This window comes from Macrobrachium rosenbergii, chromosome 3 (assembly GCF_040412425.1).
Source record: "Macrobrachium rosenbergii isolate ZJJX-2024 chromosome 3, ASM4041242v1, whole genome shotgun sequence".
Taxonomy (NCBI): domain Eukaryota; kingdom Metazoa; phylum Arthropoda; class Malacostraca; order Decapoda; family Palaemonidae; genus Macrobrachium; species Macrobrachium rosenbergii.
In genome coordinates, this window is record NC_089743.1 from 26161598 (window position 1) to 26185866 (window position 24269).

General features: G+C 34.9%; 1 protein-coding gene across 13 annotated transcripts in view; it reads left to right on the forward strand.

Moving 5' to 3' along the window:
* The window catches only part of LOC136853491 (alpha-1,6-mannosyl-glycoprotein 2-beta-N-acetylglucosaminyltransferase-like), a 166611-nt gene extending 145947 nt beyond the window's left edge, over window positions 1-20664 (forward strand). For 3 of the 13 annotated variants that reach the window (XM_067129125.1, XM_067129230.1, XM_067129145.1), the window contains 2 exons: window positions 6167-13066; window positions 17628-20664. In XM_067129125.1, coding sequence (XP_066985226.1) covers window positions 6167-6343 — 177 coding nt within the window. In that variant the 3' untranslated portion in view covers window positions 6344-13066; window positions 17628-20664. The remainder of the gene's footprint in view (window positions 1-6166; window positions 13067-17627) is intronic. The other 10 variants (XM_067129170.1, XM_067129136.1, XM_067129154.1 and 7 more) reach the window with 10 other exon arrangements.
* The last annotated feature ends 3605 nt before the right edge of the window (window positions 20665-24269 follow it).

The following is a 24269-nucleotide window of genomic DNA, read 5'->3' on the forward strand; positions in this document are numbered from 1 at the left end:
CCTAGGGTTCAGTAGGGGTGAGGAAGGGGGAGATTATATCTTTCTGGCAGAACTCCAGCAGCAGATATTTAACCCTTTCTCTGAACAACAACGTTTGGGCCAAAACCCAGTAACATCAATCCCCAATACCTCCCAGGTTAACCCCATGGAGGAAGTAGAGGAATCTTTACATGGAGTTGACATTATTATTAAAGAATATGAAGTAGACATTGCCATTGAAATGGCCCTGCTGAACCCAGAAGCTCAGGGACACAAATTTTAGCTAGCCATGGGAGAAACCTTCAAGAAGGAATTCTATTCCCCATGCAGCTATCGTTGCTGAATAGGATCTTTCCCCCCAAAAGGGATACTGGGATCCACCTAACTCTACTGAAATGTCTACAATTTTGGAAGGGTACAGTAACTTGCCTAGGACTTCTGCCTCTTGACTAACAGGCAGTTACAGTTCAGTTGCTGAAGCTCAGTTAGATTGAGCAAGCTCCCCCAAAAGGGATACACAGTTTGCGGCAAGCTCCCCCAAAAGGGATACACAGTTTGCAGTATTTGATCAGTTCTGTAAGGAAATTGAGTACCCTCAAAGATGCCCTTGCCACAGAATGGCAATATATAAGGGACACGAAGAATGGTTCTGAAAAGGAAAGTAAGTCAGTCATGTACGCCCCAAAGTGTTAAAGTACTACATCCTGTAACTGAAAAGTGAGTGTAGATACAAATGCTGCCCAAACAAAGCCTGATGTTAGAATTCCGACTGGAAAAAACAAAAGGGTCAGTTCGGAATACAGAACTTCAGATCAAAACATAATAGGGGCTCCAATACTCATCCCTGATGATACTGATAATCCTTGGCGAGATGCCTCAATGTGCACTTTCTCTCCCGATGGCAAGTATGTAATTAATTAGAGAAAAACTATGATTCAAGTTGTACATGTAGAATTTACAAACCGCAGCATTCCCTAATACAGAATGGCACCTGGTACCATCTTCACCAGATATGGAGAAACTACTAATAGAAACGGTTTTCTTATCTGTGCCTATAGTATTAAAAGCTATAGAAATTGCATTTTACCAGGTCAATGAAAAATGGAACTATATTTCTATTTTGAATAAGATCCAAGTTGCTCACCAAGTAGCCCCAGCCTTCTGTCCCTTCACTTTCAAAAATATTAATCATGTGAAGACAGATTTTTAGAATTTGTAGAGACTAAAAACAAGAGACAATGGCAGAATTAAAATCATCTGCCATGGTCATCCCAGTTTTGGGAAACTCCACCAAGGAATGGACAAATCACACTTTACCAGGTCAGTGAAAAATAAATCTCTACCTCCATTTTGAATAAGACCCAGGTTGTTCACCAAGTAGCCCCAGCCTTCTGTCCCTTCACTTTAAAATTATTAATCATGTGAAGACAGATTTTCAGAATTTGTAGTGACTAAAAACAAGAGACAATGACAGAATTAAAACCATCTGCCATAGTCATCCTAGTTTTGGGAAATTCCACCAAGGAATGGGCAACACTGCAACTCCCTTTTGAAAGGAAAAACCTCCCTTTAGATATAGCTATTCAGCAGTTTGGGACCCTTATGAGAAGACTCTCAGAGGGGACAGCCTCGTCAGAATTTTATGCTAGGCTCTGACTCCTTGGTATTAAACCTCTACCACCTTGCTGGAAGTTGCCACCTAAAGGCTTCCAGAAGATCCCAGGATAATTTTTGCTGTTGAGGCAAAAAGTCTTATGAGAACTCGATGGGAAGCACTCTGTGACTTCCTAGAATGGCGCATAAAAGCGTGAATGGAAGCAGGAGAGCTTCATCAAATCACTCTCCAATGTCACTGCATTATTACATATTAACCCCTTTTGTAAGGACCTGTTTGAGGGGTCTGTTGTGGCTCAACTCAACAAGCATGCCCACCAACAGAATTGTACAATGTACACTCTTCTGGGCAAAGGGAATTCAGGAAACAAAGAACCCAAAATTTCCCTTCACCCAACCCCAAAAAAGGCTCACTTTGATAAAAAATCATACAAGCCTTCAATCATCCCCAAAAGTTTTACTCAAAAAACAGGTAGTTGGTCAGAAGGGACAACTCCCTACAAAGGGACAACAACAACAACAGCAAGGACATCCTTTTTCACAAGGTCCAAAAACATCTTATAGGGGGGAAAAGGAAAAACAACACCTGGAATGTCTATCAAAGGTGAAGGCAGAGGAGGAGGCAGATACCAAGAGGAATTATATTGGTTGGGAGTCGGCTTCGATGACATCACAGACAATGAAAGGCCCTGTTAATGGAGCCCATAGCGAAACGTATATTCACCCATAGAGAAACGTGTATATTCACCACCAAGTACGTCTCTTCAGTGTCCTCAAAAAGGATTCTTCCAAAAGAAGAGTGATCCTCAACCAATCAATATTGAACAAGCACATTGTCAGCCAAAAGTTTTGGATAATTACTATTGCCTAAGTACATTGAATCACTCCAAAAAGGGACTTAGACAGTTTCTATAGATCTGAAAGATGCATACTGGCACTGGCACATCCCTACAGCCATTCCCTTCTGCCCCTTCCTAAGGTTCCGGATAGGAAAAGATACATACAGATTCAAAGTCATGCCCTGTGGGCTAAACATTGCCTAAAGAATATTTTACAGAATTAGCAATGGCATTCGTTCGAGAACTCAAACAAAAAGATCTGGGGAGCCCACAAGAAAAGTGCTTGAAAAACCGAAGAGCAATGGTCAACAAACTACAGTACAGTCAAAAGGTTTTATAATAAATTTGAAAGCATCCTGCCTCATGCTCAACAGACACTGTCAGTGGCAAGGACTTTGTTGGGATACTCTTCATGGCAAGTCTCAAAAGGTTCCTTGCACAGCCCAGAGTTTCCAGATGGCAATCAGAATGTATGATGGGCCTGCAGCAATTCTCATCAGTGATAGATCCAATACTTAGATTGCAAATAAAAATGTGAACAAATTCTGGCTGTCACATGCAAGAAAAAAGATGCAAGATTGACCTCATCAAAGGATTAAAAGAGTTGGGGAGATACAGTACTTCGACCTTGGATCCGGAAGGAATCTCTGGCAAAACAGGTCACCCTGACTCCTCCGTCGGTATGAGTGACAAACACACAGATGCCTCCTTGACAGGTTGGGAGGACACAGGGAGGATCGTCATGTGGCAGGGAGGTGATCAGCTACTCAAGAATTTTTATGACAATTTCCTGGGGCTGATGGCTGTCTTTTTGTCTCTTAAAAAACTCAAACCTCCAGAAGAGAGAGACAACATAACTACAGTATCCTACATCAAGCTGTTGGGATCATGTTCACCACCTCTCAATATGGTAATGCTAGCCATATTTCGGATATCGCAAGCAAGGAAGTGGCACACGTCTGCAATTCACCTCTCAGGGGGTCTCATTGTAATAGCAGACTCTCTATGAAGGAAAACGACAGTCTCAACAGAGTGGATGTTGGACAACACTCTTCAAATAATAGCCAGCATATTTCCACAACCAGAAGTGGACTTGTTCGCCATGTACTAGAATCACAAACTCCTAATATGTGTGTCTCCAAACCTGGACATTCAAGCAACAGCAAGAGATGCCTTCCTAAAGACTGGAACAAAGGAAGGACGATATCTTTTTCCTCCATTGTCCCAGATTTCGAAGGTTTTGAGCAAACTTCTAACCTTCAAAGGAACAGTTTACTTAATAGCCCCAAATTGGCCAAACAGGCATTGGTTCCTATTACTTCAACAACGGACGAAAAGATTAATACCACTATCGTCCGATGTTCTATCCCAGACAGTAGGAGGGAAAGTCGTATACGCATCCTCTTTTCTGAGCCAAGACCTTCTTGTATAGACTTTTAAAAAATATGTCGTGAAAATTACTCACCCAACATTGCTAGGTACCCAGTGCAAAAATTACGGACATCATCTATCTGACAATACCAGTCCATATGGAAGATGTGGTTAGATTATATCCATACTGAGAGCCCCACCAGTCCGTATGGAAGATATGGTTAGATTATATCCATACTGAGAGCCTAGTTGAGACTTCTATAGAAACACTTTTTATTTTTCTTATATACCCTTTTGAAGACAAATGCCTTGTGGTTACAACTGTCATGGCATACAAGGCTGCATTAACGGGACCCTTGCTTTATAGATTCGGGATTGACTCCAGTATAGAAGTTGTCTCTTCCCTTCTGCAGTCTTTGCTCTACAAAGGCCCACTCCCGAAAGGCTTCCAATTACTTGGTCCCTGAACAAGGTGCTTAGATGTCTATCAACCCCTCAATTCAGCAGACCCAATACAACCACAACGCACATACTACAAAAGGCGATCTCCTTGATTGCATTAGCATCAGGAGCTTGTATTAGTGAACTGGGCTCTCTTAGATGGGGACGATGCATCACGCAAATAGCTGACCATCAATTATTATTGTCCCCAGCCCATCATTCCTGGCCAAGAATAAGGATTCTTTAAAAAGAAAATCCATTCTTATAAGAAAACTCAGTTTAGCAGACAAGCCATTATGCCCGGTTCAAGCACTTAAGGTCCTATTTTCCTACACCTTAGCACAAACTAACCACCCTCCTTACAAGGGCTGAGAATGATTGTAGTGTTTCTCTTTGAAAAAGCAAATTCACACTCCTTGCCTAGGTCACATGATGTTAGGAAAGTAAGTATGCGTTGGCCTTCTTCAGAAATGTCTCTTTGAAAGAAGTCTCCAAATGTACAGGGTGGTCATCAGTGAAATTACTGCTGCGTGCTCGAACAAATTTGACTACACTGCGTATCAGTAGGTGGCATGGTTAGTCTTAACCTCTAGGTGCTATGGCAGAAAACCAGGGGTCTTATTGACAGTGAGTATGCTAACTATCACTGGGAGAGGGGTGACAGTACTGCAACCAAACCCGGCATGCTTAGGTAAGCCACTATAGAACTACATCCTAAAACATAAGTCTGTGTATAGTTTCTTGTTCCTTGGTAGCAAAACCTGAAGAATATTTGGAATAAAGAATGAGACTTGAAATCTGTGGCTTGACCTCGGACCAGAAATGTTATTTCCTGTGGGGTGTTGGGATTAAAAAGTCAAGAGCTTCAGCCTTTTCCTCACCTGTCAAGTTTAAAATTTTGTACCTGCAGTCTCTGTGTTATATGCAGACGTCCGCACGCCGCTTTATAAGTGGGTCACTTCATCAATAAACCAGCAGTACTTGTCTTCCTGCTCATTATTTCGTACCTCTCACAAATTCACCCATATTTACCTGCCTCTTAACATCACCTCTATCTTGCAACCAGTGGACCAGGGGATATATGCAGTAGATATGAATGATGAATTACCAAACCATGACTTATGGAAGGGATACAATATTTATAATGTGGGGGTTTCTTTACATTCTTTATAATTAATTAATGTGTATACATTTACTATAAACACTGTAAGATGTTTAACCATGGAATGATGTATTAGGACTGTTTTGGGTTGTGTATGGGGGTTCATAGGGTATCGAGGTTGTTTTTTGAAGGACATATTCTATTTTTTCAACTTTATCACTTCTTGGAAAGATTAACAACATAGGGTGAGGTATTACTGCATGCCTCCTCGCTGCTGGTGTGGAAGGGAGGGAGTAAAAACATAAATGTAGGTACAGTAATCCTTTTATGATTCACTCCTTTGCTGCCCTCTGTTACTGTGTGGATATTGTTGTCACAGGTCATTGGTTCAAATCCCTAAACAAGATGCTTGTTTTAATAATAATAATAATAATAATAATAATTATTATTATTATTATGCAGCACCAAGGAATATCCTTGCTATAATTGAGGCACCTGTCTGTGGTGTATAAAATTTTCACATCATAAGGACAAGAGGCCCTTGACAAAATTAAATCCATTGCAGTTTATAAACCAGGAATGTGGATGGTGAAGTTAGTACCATCTGCTACCAGTCACTGCAGTCTGCTCTTTTTACCTGTGCACTTTTCATTAGTGATGGCATTTTTTAATTATCCTCCCAACTATCTTATATTTCAGTAGGCTTTTACATGATAATTATCTGATATTTACCCAGTACTCTGATGCATTTATATATGAGAAATTTTAATATATTCCTGTATGAGATACATTTATTATCTTTTGAAATGTTTCTTTGCAGGTAAAAAAACACAAAGGCAATGGTGGATGGGGTGATAAACGTGATCATGCTCTTTGTCATTCATTTAGTGTGAGTACATCGCCAGAACATAGTATGGTTAACAATTCCTTCATTTCTTTTATACCCATCATTAATAACAGTTCATTTAATGGAAGTGTGGTCCGAAGTGTTTCTTGATCTTCTGATTGTACAGTATTGTATTTTTATTGAAACATTAAGATTCTGTGGTTGAGGAGAATATTACTTCTTGAACAGCACCAAATAGTAAAGGTAATTTGCTTTGATTGTTGCTCTTTTTCTGTCAACTCCAAAAGTAATTTTATCTCATTACAGTGTCCTTCTGGACACGGGTTAAGATGAACTGTTATTGAATAAAAGCTGTATCTTCAATGACTATGTAGCAAGAGAGCAGGGAAGTGATTGAAGAATATCATAATGATGTTGATAATTTCTGTTTCATAGATTACAAGAAATGGTGCTACATGCAGTTGGGTTTCCAAGCTTGCTACCCAGATAAGATGGTTTTATATGTAAGACATGCACAAATAAAACTTGAAGTGATGTTATTTATAGAGACAAATACCTGTACTGTATTGATATACTTCAAAAGTGCTCATGTCAATTTTTTATTAGTTATAATTTTGACATATCAGCTTCAACATTTTGGTAACCAAATGCTGCAGAAAATAGCTTTATTTTTCATTGTAACTTATTATCATGGAAGATGTATGAATTGCTATCAGTGTGTTATAGGAAACATCTTTATTATGAATATTGGCATTCAAATTGGCCCATGTACTTGTGACTGCTGTATATGTAACCAATTATTTTATTGGTTCAATAATGATTTTGAATAAGCTCAAAGAGCAGTGTTTTTCAATTTGATTTTCTTGGCAAGATGTAATGAATAAATTTACACCAATGAATAAGTGGGTGAGCTATATGAAGATATGGAAAAATTTGCATTGGAAATGATTATGCTTAGAGGGAACCTTCACACTTTTAAATGCAATTTAACCATTTTTTGCATGATTCATTGTTTTCTACCTTACAACTTATCTGTGCTGTAAGATAACCCAGTACCACTGGTAACAGCCATAATACGGTATGTATTTTTCAAGAACAATTAGCTATCTTGTTTCTAAGTAGTAAATGTCATCATAGCCAGAGACCATTAAAACATAAAAGTCCAGGTAGAACCTTGAGAAATTAGAAATCTTCTTGCTGCCATAATAGACTATAATTGAGTTTAGTAATTTTTTAATGAGGGTGAATATGACTGCATTTTTATATAGCATATGATACAAAGACTGAGTTTATTATATAAAATTGCCAGATGAATGTCTTCTGAACTAAAGATGAAATTTGACAAAATGTACAGTGAACCCCCCTGTATTCACGGGGATGCGTACCGCACCCCCCGCGAATAGCTAAAATCCGTGAATACTTAAAACCCCTCTAAAAACACTTAGAACTGCCCATTTTGATAGTTTAAACACAAGAAAAACCCTGTAAAAATGCTTATACCCGAGTATTTTAATAGTTTTATAACAAAAAGTGCATTTATCCATAAAAATTATATGAAAATACAGTAAGTGAATATTTCTCAGTGAAAAATACCATGAATGGGCGAATTTTCCGTGAATAATGGGTAGATATGTTCCACAGAGAAACCCGCTAATGCATGAGTCCGCGAACCATGAGAACTCGAATAGGGGGGTTTACTGTGTAGGGTAATATACACTTATCTGGTTTACAGGGTATGAGTAATTTAATAAATCTCATGTCAGCTTGTGAGAACTGATTTTTTCCTTAGTTTGATTAAATTAATTTATCTTTTATAAGTAATTTACCTTGGTAAGTGATTCTTATAACTGTTTGAAGAGACAATCCTGCCTTGTCATCAGTGTTGGGCGTTCTTTATTTTTTTTTCTTCTACCTCCTTTGACATTTTATAACCATAGGTTCAGTTCAGTGTAAATGCCTAGTTGCCACTCATTTTGGTTTTGGTGCTGTGCATTAATTTCAGTTCCTTGGCCCACATATTGTGGATTCAATCACTAGAGACTGAATTAGCTGTCTTTTATTCTGGTGTGACCTGGTGCCTTTTTATTTCTCCCTTTTGCTGCCATTCTTGGTAAAATGATTGACATGGAATGTTGAAACATACTGCACTATAAATCAACTTGGTTGAAGTGTAGTGAGTATTGGATGGCATAATTTTGCATTATTTGCATACTTCCTCTATGTTGAAAGTATATTTTTGTGGAGAGAGGCTTTTTCTTGTTATAGTGATATATACAATATAGTATTTGCCCTCATATAGAATGCATGTTTTTCTCATTAAGTTCCACCAAAAATCACCTTGTGTTTTATACCTTGGTGATTAGGTGTGGTTAGACTTAAACTAACACTGAGAGAGAAGCATGTTCAGTACTGTAATACTTAAGTGACCTTGGAATGAATGTATTGTATATTATTATGAATAATTACCATATATGATGGCATATAGAACCCCCTTTTTTTTGCCAAAAACTGGCTCAAAACATACACGGGGCTCTTATATGCAAAGCTGAGGTATTTGATAGGCTGTTTACCCAGATGCCATAGCCTGCTAGTGCTTGTGCCAAGCCAGACTCCATAATACTATAATATGACTGGTATTTACTAAAATTTATTATTATTATTATTATTGTTGTTGTTGTAGCAAAACCAAAGGGTTGTATTGTACATCAAGACAGCAGACAAAACTCTCACACACACACAGATGCATTACTGTACATTTGTTTGCCTTTACAGTACTGTACTGCAGTTAATACAGTACAATAAAAATACTATGAGAGAGAGAGAGATAGAGAGGAACCAGTAAGTGCATGGTTTACTTAATGCGATTCATGTGTGAACAAGCACATAAGGCTATGCTCACAAATTGACTTTATATGATAAAGCACATTAATTTATTTACTTAAACTTACTGAAAATCTTATTCTAATACACAAACTTTTAGGTAATTTCATGTATTTTGTTTTCATTCATGTATTTTGTTTTCTCTTGTAAAATACAGTAGAATTATCATTAAGAAGATTTAAAGGATTTTTTTGCTGTCCTAGTTGTATACTTTGTTCAACTTTTTTCTGACATCTTTAACTATATACTTCAGTAACATTAATTGCTCACATATAAATATACAAAAAATATTTTAACATTCCCCTCTGAAAATGGGGGAGGGGTCATATGCCATCAAATACCATACATAAAAATGACAAATATATATGCGTTTAAAATATAAAGCTGACAGCCCAAAGCAAATTATTCAATGGTATTCTTGTTAAATAACATTTTGTTCTTTGCTTCTCTGCATATATGAACCCACAGTGAATTTCCAAACTATAAACCAGTGTAAAATCCACAGTAAATTTTGTTTCAAAATGATCTCAGGAAGAAGAAGAGGCAGGTTGCAAACAGAAAAGTCATGCTGCAGAAGGTAAAATCCTAGTTGAAATAAGCTAAAATGCATTAACTTCTCCATAAACAATGTGCTGAAATCAAATAAATTTGCGAAGAATTGTAAAAATCATACTTCATTCACAGCAAAGAGGGGTATTAAATGTTCCTTGCAAAAAAGTTAACTGGTTTTTATAGAAGTAAATGCAGAACCACACTGTTTAATATATCTTGCCGTTGGTTTGAAAGCATCTCCCAATTATGATATACCATATTTAATGATAGCAATAATAATGATGATAATGATCAGAGAAGATAAATGGATAGACACTAAAATGACTATTATATTCCTTAAATTTATTCCTTAAAATGAGACAGTAAGTTTGAACATTCCACGAGAATCCGATAGTGGGTATAAGTACATGTAATGAGTAGTGATTTTTGCAGTTAGTGCTGGTATCTTGTATGTGATTCCCAAACATTATGGTACATGTAGGCTTACAAAGGTTAACTTTGAACTACTTAGGTCACAGGTCATGACTTCAGGAAAAGTGGTATTCTTTATCTGCTAGAAATGGTATTAATGCTTGAAATATTGTGTAAAATGGATTTGCTTGAGTAACATCATGTTGGAATGATTAATTACTTTCTACAGCTAATTTTGTATTGTTATGTCTTCTTAAGGCTCCTATAGCTAATTTTGGGTTGGTAGCAGACATTGTAAATGAAACTATCATTTGTGCAGCTCTTCAGTATATATTTTATTTTTTGTAACATTAAAAACAAGTGGCATGATTGTTTGCTACTTTTTCATGTAATTGAATATTTTGGTCTTATGGCTATGAAGTATTTTACTATTGAACAATTAAGAAATTCATTACAGCATGTTTTTGTTTCACACTGTGGAAACTTGGGAAACAAGTAAATAACTTCCTTATGCTCACTGATGCTTGTCTAGTTAGATTTTATGAGTGTAGGTAAATTTTGGAAAGCTACAATATTAAAATCAAGGACAATTTTAGAAATATTCTATTTGTGTTGGATTATTGTATGGGGAGTCTAATTATTCTTGGGGCTGATTTTAAGTGTGTTTAAGCCCCAGTTTAGTCTTTTACATAGTCCAGAATATATTTTTATGTTTTATATTACTGTACTGGAATTGAGATGATCTTTATGAGAATATAAGAAAAGTTTTCCCAGCGATACTTAGGTCACATAGTAGTCTATAATATATGGTTATATGAAGACTAAAACAAATGAAACTTACCTCAGGATGTATGTTCTTTATGGCTTTGTGGTTGAGATCTGAGCCATTTAAAATGAGGTTTACAAGAAATGATTATTGCTATCTTTTTTTTTATTACCACATTTTCCCTGTCACCTGTTTTATGTTGTATCAGAGAACATTTTTATTTATATAACTTTACTGTTTTGGAAATACTCTATGCCAAGTTTTCATAATTGTTGCAGTTGTATGAAGTTAGGTTTTGGTGAGAGTTGTGTTATGAATTAATATTAGTAATTGTCCAAGTGGTGTGATTAAGAAAACACTGATGTTACCAATTTTAATATTTGACACTCCTCTACAAATTGCACATTTAGTTAAATACCGTATATTAATATTAAAGCATGTGATAATGCTGTTCATACTAAACACACATGGATTATATTTAACGCTTGTCTTGCCATTTTGCACGTTTGATGAATATTAAAGTAAATTATATATATATACAGTACTATATATATATACTGTATATATATATATATAATAAATAAATTGGAAATTAATCTAATTGTTAACCAGCATACCATATGATAAGATTAATTTTATTTACATTTTTCTAACTGAAAATAGTAAATGCCATTTGAAATTAAATATGTGGTAGTTCAAAACTGACACTAATCAGCAATTTACATTTGCATTTGAATTGTTATTTATGCAACTTTGTATTTTAAACATTTTAGGTATACAGTACTGTAAATTCCCAAGCAGTCTTCAATTCTTCTTTCGTTCTTTCGTGCTAGGTAAGTAAAGTTGTGCTGGTCACTCAGTTGGAGGATATAAGATTCTAAGAACTAATTCAAGTATGAAGATAGTAGAACAATCACGTCATGTAGGGGGCTTCATTAATATTTAGTGGATGAATTAGCACATGGTTTATTGGAGGCCATCCATAAAGAATTGAAAGTTAAAGATTAATAAAAAAAAAAAATAGTCCAAGGTTATGCAGTAGGATAGGTAAAAAAAAATGGTATGGAGATATTTTAGGAAGAGGTACTTGGTTTTTAAAAGTGCACTTCTTGTTTATGGCTTTGACAAAGGGACACATTTCAAGCTTAATATTATCTTGTACCACTCCAAGTAATTTGTGGACTTCCCTTATACATCAAAATAGTGACTGTTTGTGGACTTCCCTTATACATCAAAATAGTGACTGTGCATCTCTCAAATGTTCGAACAAAACTGGTCATCATGTAGTGCTAAGTTCACGAATTTTGTCACAGTCCTATCTTCTCTGATATAATTAGTCCACAAAAAATGGCAAGAAATTATTTCACATCCAGCCCCTTTAAAGGGAAATGTTTACATAAAAATGTTCATGTTGAGGCACACTTCAACACAAATGTAGACTGTTCCGTGTTGTGCAATGCTTAAAACGTTAAACTGAAGAAAGTATGTCTGCAATGTGTAGTGTATGCTGATAGCTCATAAATCTTTCATATAAGTTTGATGCACCATTGCTAAAAACAGACCTAATGACACTGCTGCAGTCTATTGATTTAATAAAAAATTAAGCATCAGAGAATTCTCAAGAAATCTGATATTGCCTTAAAGCTATCTAGAAATATTCTATAATAATTCTTTAGTTATAAAAGTGATGCATCCATTTTACAAACTACATTACCTGTGATTTGGTAATTGTATTGAATTTCTGCCAAAATAGCAGTTACTGTATAGAAATTTATGATTTATTAGGTAGAATTACCAAAATTACTACACCTCAAACTCAAGGAAATTTAACAATTCCCTTGACTATGAGTCAAAGCTAATGATAAAGTTTATATGTAAGTTAATCAGAACTAGATAAAACTTTATCACCTTGGCACTCAGGTGTCAGCCCTGTTAAATCACACTATGCGAACCTGAAAGATATGATACTATCTGGTCTTCTTCATAGAATATGAAGTCAAAACTACCTATTCCTTATGAAATGTAGTACATGGCACATAGGAGTAGTCTGTCCAGTAATATTTATATTTTATACTGTATGTGTGTGTAACTGCAATTTGCTAATATTCCTAAACTTTTTCATAATGGATATTGAAGGTTTGTATTCTTATTACTAATATATATAAAATTTTTCAGAATTAACCACTATACCCCCACACGTCTAAAGCTGAATTTAAAGGATCCTTGCGGGAAATCCTGTGTGAATATATACACTTCAACACACTGTATGTAAATTGTAATTTTTTGTATTGATAACTAGATAAAATAGGCTGCCTAAATTCTAGCAAAAATCTCATTAGAGTATTAATATGATTAAATATGATATAGTTCTGCAGAAACTAAACTGATATTGGTAGCATTTTATTTCAATTTAATTTAGGTTGCACACTAATGTAGTTAATAAATTTATATTAGTTGACTTTATTTAAATTCTGATTAACTATAATTCTAAATGTTTTTGGTGAAAACAATTCATGGGGTATTAATATGCATTTTATACAGCTTTATGTTTTTAAATGTCTCAAAGGCATCTTTCAGTATGTAGGACTGTATGCAGGTACATGCACCACATAGTATGACAACAAAATGTTCACCAAGGTATATACCCCAGCATTAATACGTATGCTGGCAATAGTAGTAATTACAGACTGAAAATTTTAGGAAAAGGAAAGAGGAAGCACCAAAAGTATTAGAGAAAGGAGAAATTAAATTGTAACATTTATTAGAGGGCACTGTACATCAAGTAGCATTTAAACATAAGATGGAGAGCATTCAAGGAATAAAACATGCCTACCTGGACTAAAGATCAGGTAGTGTGTTAAGCATTAACCAAGTACTCGCAAGTGGTTAAGCTGTATATGTTGTTTTCATGCCATCAGTACTTGGAAGTACATAAAGCTGTGTACATACTCTATGATAACCAAGGAATATAATTTTTTCTTGAAACCTCTTGAACCAGGTGGTGTTTAAGCTACATATATCAAAATCTGAAGTAAAATTTTAATCTTCAGAGGGGATTATCATCGATATAATCTTTACCAGACTGTTACCATTTTCAAGTAGTTTAATCAGACCAAGTCACATTCTAGATTCTTGCAGGGCTACTTTTCTTTGAGAAGTGAAAGTGGGAGAAAGAAATATAGAAATTACATTACTAGAGGAAGAAACCAGTTGAGCAGATGAATAGTAAAAGGCACTCGGGAAAGCATGAAGGAGGTGGTACAGAGATGTCAAGAGGCTACTATGCTTCACTGAGGGATGAGAAATGTTAAGAGATTGTCTTAAATTTTAATGCTGTACAAGCAAAGTTCACTTTTCCAGCTCTTAAGCTTTGTCCGATCTCGATCCAATGATAACCCAAAGCATTGAAAGCTTTGTGTCTATCCATCAAGTGTATCTTAATGGTAGATAAGGGAAAATAAAACTTGTTTCTTCATGGATACAAAAGCACCTTTTAAGCAGAAAATATTTTTTGTGCATAGCTGAAAGGTTGAATGAATGTATATATAAGGTTAGCTATATGGTGGCACTAGTGAGATGACTTGTGTCCCATTAAGGTACCCAGCATGTAAACCAGCAGTTAATCATTTGACCGTGTTGTGTTAGCTGCCTTCCTCATTCACCTCTGCTGAATGAACTTACAGTTTACATCCCTCCCTTTTTTTTTTTTTTGCTTGTTTTTTTATTTATCTTTTGTTGTCTCTACTGCTGCACTTTTCTGTCTCATGTTGAAGAAACAAAAAAAATGTGCAGAAATGGGATGGCATTATAGCCAATTCATGTCTCCTGTATCTGCAGACCTACATAAGTTTTTTTTCTCATTGTCAAGGTAAAGTCTGAAAACTTTCCAATGCGAGGAATTTGCAGACTGGGCTTCTCCTCAGTGGGAAAGGTTTAGGAGAAAAAGGTAGGACAAGAGGTATTCATCTTTTTCTAGGAAGTTTTACCCCACCGTTGAAGTTGGAGGATTTTATGGGATCCTTGCTTTCACCATCTTACTGCCTTTTTAGAGCTCTTCTCAACAGTTGGAAATTAACTCTCCCCATCCTAGAAAGTTTGCCATTCTTTTTCTGATACTGCTGTCTCTGGGGAGGATGTTCCTTCTATGAACATTGTCCCCTCTTAAAATTGAGTCTGTTTATCTTCTTTTTATCATCATACGAAAATTTGGTCTAAACCGAATGTCCCAGGCAGCCATCCTCCTATTTTCTTGATAGTCTGGAGGAGTGAAAGAACAAACAATTTCTGTCCCCTAAATCTTGTGTATTGGTAGCTCCAGTTGGTGGTAACACTCCCACCGAGTCCTTGTCCCACCCAGTGCCTACCATTACTGGACAGTGTGAGCAGTTGCTTAAGTTGATCTTCTTCCAAACAAGCCTATATCCATAGAAAGTGTGCTTCATGATAAGAAGAAAGGGGAATGATTCTCCTTTGCATTGTACTTACTCTGATGTTAAAGCCCAGTGACTCGACACTTTGGGCTCTCTTGCATATGTAAAGTTTCCTGATGCTGACCTCTCATGAGGGACAATTTCAGTTTGTTTCCCCATCTTGTTCCATTGAATTAAGTAAGGGAAGATCTTTAGTAGTGGTTAACCCTTCTTTTCTTCTCCTTCACTTATGTCTTATTCTAATAGAGACTTTAAGTTGCCCCTATGATAGCCCACACTTTGTCAACCTCATGTTCAAAGGTTCCACCAATCCGTTCACTTCCTTTATCTTCACAGGCTGAGGTTATGCAGCATACTCTCTTAGATAGGTTTATCTCACAAGGCTACACAGGAGATACCAGGATATCTCCATAGATCATCTGGCAGTGTCTATCAAGAAAATGGTATAATTGGTGTTGTAGAAGGGATATCTTTCTATTTGGACCTTTATTCAGTTGATAGCAGAGTTTCTTCACTGAGAAAAGTTATTGTTCAGCCTTATCACAAGTAATTAAACCATTCTTATCAGGAATGTTGAGCAGGCTTGCCTTCCGTCAGAACTTTGCTTGTTGGAATATGACATCATTGGTTCTGTGGAATCTCATTCACTTCCCCTTTGAGCCAATGCCATTGGCTTCCAACAGAGATTTAACTTTAAAGAATGTTCTTTTGGAAAAGTGTGTGGATGAATTGCATTGCATTTTTTTTTTTTTATCTTGTACAGCACTCTCAGGGTGGGTTGGAGCTTGTTATCTTTTGTCCCAGAATTCATAGTCAAAACTCAGAACCCTTCCATTTCTTATCAAAGATTTGAGGCATTCTTGATTTCTGCCCACCTTGGTTTTGTTGGTGGCAACTCAGATGAGATGCTTCTGTGCTCAGTCTGCTTTGTTTAATCTTAATTGAAGAGGATGCATGCATTCAGACGATGCATGCATTCAGACCAGTGATGGCAAACTTTAAACACTATCTACTTTTGGCTTCATGAGGTCATTCAGAAGGCATACAAGACATCTCAGGATGTGTCTGTCATCCCATTTTGTTCCAGAGCTCCTTGCTTTCTGTAGTAAGTTCTCAGCTTCCCAGATAAGGAAGGCAGAAGTTTGGCAAAGACAGACTACCTTGACCACCACCTATCTGAGGGACATTGCTCACAAGTCCTGTGACACCTTTTCCCTTGGAACTGTGGTACCTCCTCAACTGTTGTGTAATCACCTGAGCTCCTTTTGGACAGAAAAGTATCTTAACCGAGTATGTCTCATACTTCATTTTGGAAGTGTGGATGTGGTGGGTGTGTGTGAATGTGTAATTCCCCTCCTTTCCGTTCCTTTTGGAAAACTAGCAGCTAGTTCAAAGTACATGCTGAACATCAGTAAGGTGAGTACAAATGGGCAAGCCGGTTCTAGCTAGTCTAGAATGTGTGTCTAGTCGTCACCTACAAGGGGGTTTAGTGACGTGAAGCAGCTGACTATAACCCATAATTCTGCATAAGCTACTTAGATTTTCTTGTTTTCCAGATTCAGTTATAGTACTTTATAATAGTCAGGGTGTGCTCCTACCAGCACATCGCTCCTTACAAGATATGATGTTGTTCTGCAGAAGTTGCCTCCTTTATTTAAGAGCTCCTATCTGCCCAGGACTTTACTTCTTCAGTCCCCTCACCAGACTTGTAAAGGTTTTTGTGGGACTTCATCAATCCCCTCACCAGACTTGTAAAGGTTTTTGTGGGACTAATATTTCTTGTGGATTTATCAGAATCATCATTTTTTATTTACCCAGTCGTTGAATTTTTAATGAATGCAAATTACTGATTGGTTTAAATTACATCATTAAAGACATATCCTTTGGGCCATTTTCTAAGAGTCAAGTGTAATCTAATCAAGTGGTTTGGTAGAACTATCCAATATAATAATAATAATAGTACTGTAATAAACTCATTAAGGAAGGCCACATAATCCTTAAGGTAAACAGTGATTCAGTAATTGTAGCATTTATTATATCACAGCTTTCATTGGCCCTAATAAGTTAGATTTGCCGGAGCAGTGCTTCCCATTCATTTTTGTTGGAACCAAGTTATTGTTAAGTTGCTAACTTTCATTTAATTTCCATAAAGTCTTATCAATTTCAACTTATTAAATGGTCATGCTGGCTACCAAGGATATATGCATGAAAATGCAATATCATGTCAAAAATATTGTAGAGCAAAGATTTTTTTGTGCATCAAGCTACCAATTTCCAAAGCTATTTTTTAAATATTTGAAATTTTCTCATAATAGTATATTTTACTATTATTAAACAGAATGTGTGTAAATCCCAAAGTCAAATACTAACTGAAAATAACTTTCATATCTTTCAGATGAGTGAGAATAGCAGAATAAATATGTATAACATATAAAATGTAGTAACCGGTAATTAGAAATAAACAAGTTCTGCTCAGTCCCTTTACCACCCTCCCTTTGAAACAGCAGGATTATATGTAAATAATGTATTTTAAGTATCAGCCACTTGAAACAGCTTTAATTATGGGGTTATTAACCCTTAATGGACGGGAATCCTCATATGGGTATTAATATTATGCGCCATTCAGGAAAAATGGTCATAGCACTTCAATGGGCCATAAATGACTTATGGGAACTATTTAGCTCAGCACGGGAGAGACATTGATCAGTATGCCTTGAGATTTCAGAGGGGAATGTACTGGCCCTCTGCTGCTCCAGGACATCTTTGTATTTAATTGCTCATAAATATACCCAGGGATTGCTGTTGGCTTTAATTCTTATCTTTTATGATAGGATGTCAGCTATAATTGTAGTTTTGCAAAGAAACATTAGAAAAAATGTGTATACCTCACAAAAAGTTACTGCATTTCCCCATCTCAGTAAATTCATAAATATTTTACTACAGATATACTGTACTCAGAATTTGTTACTGATTTCAGTTCTTACCTCTAATGATATTGTGTGAGCTGTAATTATAAGGTAATAAAATAAATTATTAGAAAAACCATACATAACTTTGTAAAATTAACATTTTTATGGGTGTCTTGTAAAAGAGGCCCACACAGGGTTGTAAATAGTCACTTTCAACTTCCCATGGAAGGCAGGGAAAATTTTTAAAAATTTTTTTCTTACACCATGTGCATTTGCGTATCTATCTCTTTCTGTTGATGTGTTTTTTTTTTCTTGAATTGGCCAACCGTAAAGTTTGCCCGGTTTGGGGTGTGCTTAGTATATACTTAACCCGTCCATTAAGGGTTAAGAGCAGCAGATATATTTAAATAATTATATAGACAAGGATATTTAAAGAAATACGTTTCTAACAACACATTATACGCTTTTATGTCTCAATGGGTGCTCATTTAATTTTCGTATCCAGAACAAGATTCAGGGGAGATTTCAAAATATTTATACCCTTGGATACTGTAATATGAATATAGTTGAGAGGAGGCTCATTTCAGTAAGTTTAAGTGTGTAGAGAATTGCTTTTTATACTTTTACTGATGTATTCTCTCCAAACAGTTGATTCTGGTAGTTATAGCAGTAATGGATTTAATGTACCTGTATGTTCATAAGTTATTATATTGGTAATGCTAATATGCATTTGACACTGTGAAGTTTAAAAAACAAAGCGATCAGAGGACTGCAACTATGTCCGTTGTCCTTAAGATGAATTTTTGGACATACTAAATTCACATATACTAAATTCTAAACCAATAAGGGTGTAAGCACATTTTATGATACATTCATTTATTGTTAAATTTTGAGTTTTTGTTATGTAGCTGACTACCATTGTCTCAAAAGAGGCTAAGTAATACTTTCTTATTCAACATTCATTTAGACTGGATATGTAATGAAACTGATAAAGATATAAAGCTCCCAATTACATATATTTTATATATTCAACATTCATTTAGACTGGATATGTAATGAAACTGATAAAGATATAAAGCTCCCAATTACATATATTTTATATCTAATTCTGCGGGAAAAACAAAATCAGAAAATGCATTGAATAATAAAATATAACCAAATTACAGTGATAGATTGCATGTAATGCTAACATATGTTTATTTACTATTTCGTAATACCATCATATATGTTTATTTACTGTGTAACATGCTTAATTACTATTCCTGAGTAATTTTGGCATTTTAAGGGTTTGGATTTAGTACTCCCAAAAATTTGCATTCATTTTGCTTATTCTGTTAGTTGTTTCACATTCCCCGTATTCTTGTTAAAATAATTTACAATATTATGCAAGTACTGTACTGCACATTTTATTATGTATTAAGTTGAAAGATCACTTATATGTAAGGTGTTTTATTTCTTGCAATGATCATGATTGATGATCATTGTTTGTTTTGTTTGTTTTTCCACAGTGTAAATGTGGCAGAACTGTTTAACGGGTAATCATTGTACATGTGAATTAATTTGACATGAAAGGTTTCCTACTGCATTTCTTAATTTTTATTTGCAGTCATCAATAGTTACAGTGCCATCAATTTACAAATTTAGCTTTACCTTTTAGACTGTATTTTTTTCATAACATTAGTAATAATATTATACCCAACTGATATTTACCACGTACATATAACATATTGTAACCTTATCAGATTTCTTCCATATTGTTTAAGGGCAAGTTTTCACTTGTAATTTAGTCTTTCTGTGATTTCCTTCAATAATTTATTGCACAAAGGCCTGTACATTAATTAATAAACTTTAGGTTTGTGTACATTAAATGTTTTAATATACTAATGTCTTGCAAATACAGTATTTGTATATTTGGAATATATTTTTTTCAAGACCATTGTATTTTGAGCGCTACAACTTTTGGGGTTATGTATTTTAGAATTACGTTTATGGTATTAGGATGTTGTCTGGATCTCTGACTCATCATATTCTATTGTGCCTCTGTTTGTTTTGTTGTTCATCCAAGTAAATGTATTTACACTTATATGTAGTTTTGTTTCATAAAGGTGACAAGCATAATTTAGAGTAGTTCTCAACATGTTCACTAAGCCTGAAAACTTGTCAAAAAGCTAGCAGGCGTTGAGACGAGAAATTAGCGGGTAAACCAGTTGTGCCATATGCCAATATTATTTTCCTCCAGTGTAAGAATAAACAAACTACAGCCTTTGACTTTTTTTATTATATTACTTGATTGAGTGTTATAATGTACCCAAAGCCCATCAAATGTGTTTCTTCTCTGACAGGAAATATAAAACTGGATGAAGCAATTTAAAACACAAAGACTGCAACATGCATTTGGGAAGACCTCACAGTTCACAAACCACAGTTTAATCACTCGACTAATTGTTTATTTGTTTGGATTTTTATTTTATTTTAGTAAGGAAAAAACATTGTATGTGAAAAATAAATTCTAGATACATGGTTGCTCTTTGTCTTTTTATCACCTGGTTAACCCTTAAACGCCTATTGGACGTATCATACATCGACTAAAATTGTCTGTTGGGTGCCGAGTGGACGTACTGTACGTCGACTACAAAAAATTTCAACCTTCGGTCAACTTTGACTCGACCGAAATGGTCGAAAAACGCAATTATAAGCTAAAACTCTTACATTCTAATAATATTCAATCATGTACCTTCATTTTGCAACAAATTGGAAGTCTCTAGCACAATATTTCGATTTATGGTGAATTTTTGAAAAAAACTTTTTCTTATGCACGGAGCGGTAACTCAGCGAAAATTTCATAAATTCTTTTCGTCATTTTGTCGTAATTTTTGCACTGTTCTATATTAGCCGTTACATAAAGTTTTATATATGAAAATGTGCGCAATTTCATGTACAATACAGCAAAATACAACCCATGGTTGTAGCTTTTATCAGTTTGGAAATATTTTCATATAAACCACGATAACGGCCAAAATTTCAAGCTTCAGTCAAATTTGACTCGACCGAAATGGTCAAAAAACACAATTTTAAGCTAAAACTCTTACGATCTAGTAATATTCAATCATTTACCTTCATTTTGCAACAAATTGGAAGTCTCTAGCACAATATTTCGATTTATGGTGAATTTTTGAAAAAAACTTTTTCCTTACGTCCGCGCCAGAAATTCTTTCGTCACGTTGTCGTAATGTTTGCACTGTTTTATATTAGTCGTTACATAAACTTTTATATATGGAAATGTGCGCAATTTCATGTAGAATACAACCGAAAATAACTCATGGTTGTAGCTTTTACCAGTTTTGAAATATTTTCATATCACGATAACTGCCAAAATTTCAAGCTTGTCAACTTTAACTCGACCGAAATGGTAAAAAACGCAATTATAAGCTAAAACTCTTACATTCTAGTAATATTCAATCATGTACCTTCATTTTGCAACAAACTGGAAGTCTCTAGCACAATATTTCGATTTATGGTGAATTTCTGAAAAAAAAATTTTTTCCTTACGTCTGCGTGGCATGTAACTCAGCCGAACATCTCAGAAATTCTTTTCATGTTGTCGTAATGTTTGCATCGTTTTACATTAGTCGTTACATAAACTTTTATATATGAAAATGTGCGCAATTTCACGTAGAATACAACAAAAGATAACTCATGGTTGTAGCTTTTATCAGTTTTGAAATATTTTCACATAAATCACGATAACTGCCAAAATTTCAACGTAGAATACAACAAAAGATAACTCATGGTTGTAGCTTTTATCAGTTTTGAAATATTTTCACATAAATCACGATAACTGCCAAATTTCAACCTGGTAAAAACTTCGACCGAAATGGTAAAAAACGCAATTATAAGCTAAAACTCTTACATTCTAGTAATATTCAATCGTTTAACTTCATTTTGCAATAAATTGGAAGTCTCTAGCACAATATTTCGATTTATGGTGAATTTTTTAAAAAAACATTTTCCTTTCGTCTGCGCGGTAACTCGGCCGAACATCTCAGAAATTCTTTCATCTCGTTGTGGTAATATTTCCACCGCTTTATATTAGTCGTTACATAAAGTTTTATATATAAAAATGTGCGCAATTTCATGTAGAATACAACAGAAAATAACTCATGGTTGTAGCTTTTATCAATTTTGAAATATTTCCATATAAATCACGATATATAGAAAAAACTCTACTTTCGGTCAACTTTAACTCGACCGAAATGGTCGGAAACTGCAATTGTAAGCTAAAACACTTACAGTCTAGTAATATTCAATCAACTAGTTCATTTTTCAACAAACAGGAAGTCTCTAGCACAATATTTCGATTTATGGTGAATTTTTGAAAAAACATTTTTACGTCCGCACGTTACGAATTCATGCATCATTTGTGATAATATTTTCTCTGTGTTGCTTTGATCGTTTTAAAATTTGTTATATACCAAAACATCGCAATTTAGTGTACAATATAACTAAAAAAATTAACTCATTAGCTTTAGCCGTTTTGCTTACAGCGATTTGTATACAAATTATATACGAGTTTTTTTTTAGGCTGTCATATATTCCAATATTTATATATGATAATGATATTTTTCATTTCTGATGGTTGCATACTAAACTTCAGGCAATGACAAAAAAAATGAGCCAAAATGAACTCTTAATCTTAAAAACTAAAGCGTGCTGTGATTTTTTGAAAAAACTTTTTTCCGCAGCGCTAACTCACGAACGCCGCCGGCATACGGGAGACGTTTTTGTAAATAGGGCTTCGACGTTAAAGGGTTAATATAATTAAATAAAATTTGTTTATACACTGAGGTTCAAGAAATGTCAGAAGTGAAAGACTTATGACATTATTCTTGACAGGTGTTTATACTGTAATACAGAATGTGGACGGAAAAGTAGCGGGCGACCTGAGGCCCCCCGCTGCGTCCATATAGAGGTTGTTTGTTATCCCTCTAACGCCGAGCCTCTATTTACAAAACGCCTCCCGTATGCCGCGTTGGGAGTTAAGCGCCAGCGGAAAAAAGTTTTTCAAAAAATCACAGCACGCTTAGTTTTAAGATTAAGAGTTCATTTTTGTCTCCTTTTCTTTGTCATTGCCTGAAGTTTAGTATGCAACCATCAGAAATGAAAAAAATATCATTATCATATATAAATATTGAAATATATGACAGCGCAAAAAAAAAATGTTCATATATAATTTTATACAAATCGCACTGTGAGCAAAACAGTTAAAGCTAACAGGTTATATTTTTTTCTTTGTATTGTACACTAAATTGCGATGATTTTGGTATATAACAAATTGTAAAACAATCAAAGCAACACAGAGAAAATATTATCACAAAATGATGCATGAATTCGTAATGCACGGACGTAAAAAAATGTTTTTTTTCAAAAATTCACCATAAATCGAAATATTGTGCTGGAGACTTCCCGTTTGTTGAAAAATGAAGCTAATTGATTGAATATTACTAGACTGTAAGTGTTTTAGCTTACAATTGCAGTTTTCGACCATTTCGGTCGAGTTGAAGTTGACCAAAGGTCGAATTTTTTCTATTTATTGTGATTTATATGAAAATATTTCAAAACTGATAAAAGCTACAACCATGAGTTATTTTCTGTTGTATTCTACATAAAATTGCGCACATTTTCATATATAAAAGTTTATGCAACGACTAATATAAAACGGTGCAAACATTACGACGTGACGAAAGAATTTCTGAGATGTTCGGCCGAGTTACCGAGCGGACGTAAGGAAAATGTTTTTTTCAAATATTCACCATAAATCGAAATATTGTGCTAGAGACTTCCAATTTGTTGCAAAATGAAGGTAAATGATTGAATATTACTAGATCGTAAGAGTTTTAACACAATCGCGTTTTTGACCATTTCGGTCGAGTCAAAGTTGACCGAAGTTGAAATTTTGGCAGTTATCGTGATTTATGAAAATATTTCCAAACTGATAAAGCTACAACCATGGGTTGTATTTTGTTGTATTTTACATGAAATTGGGCAATTTTCATATATAAAACTTTATGTAACGGCTAATATAAAACAGTGCAAAAACTATGACAAAATGACGAAAATTTCTGAAATTT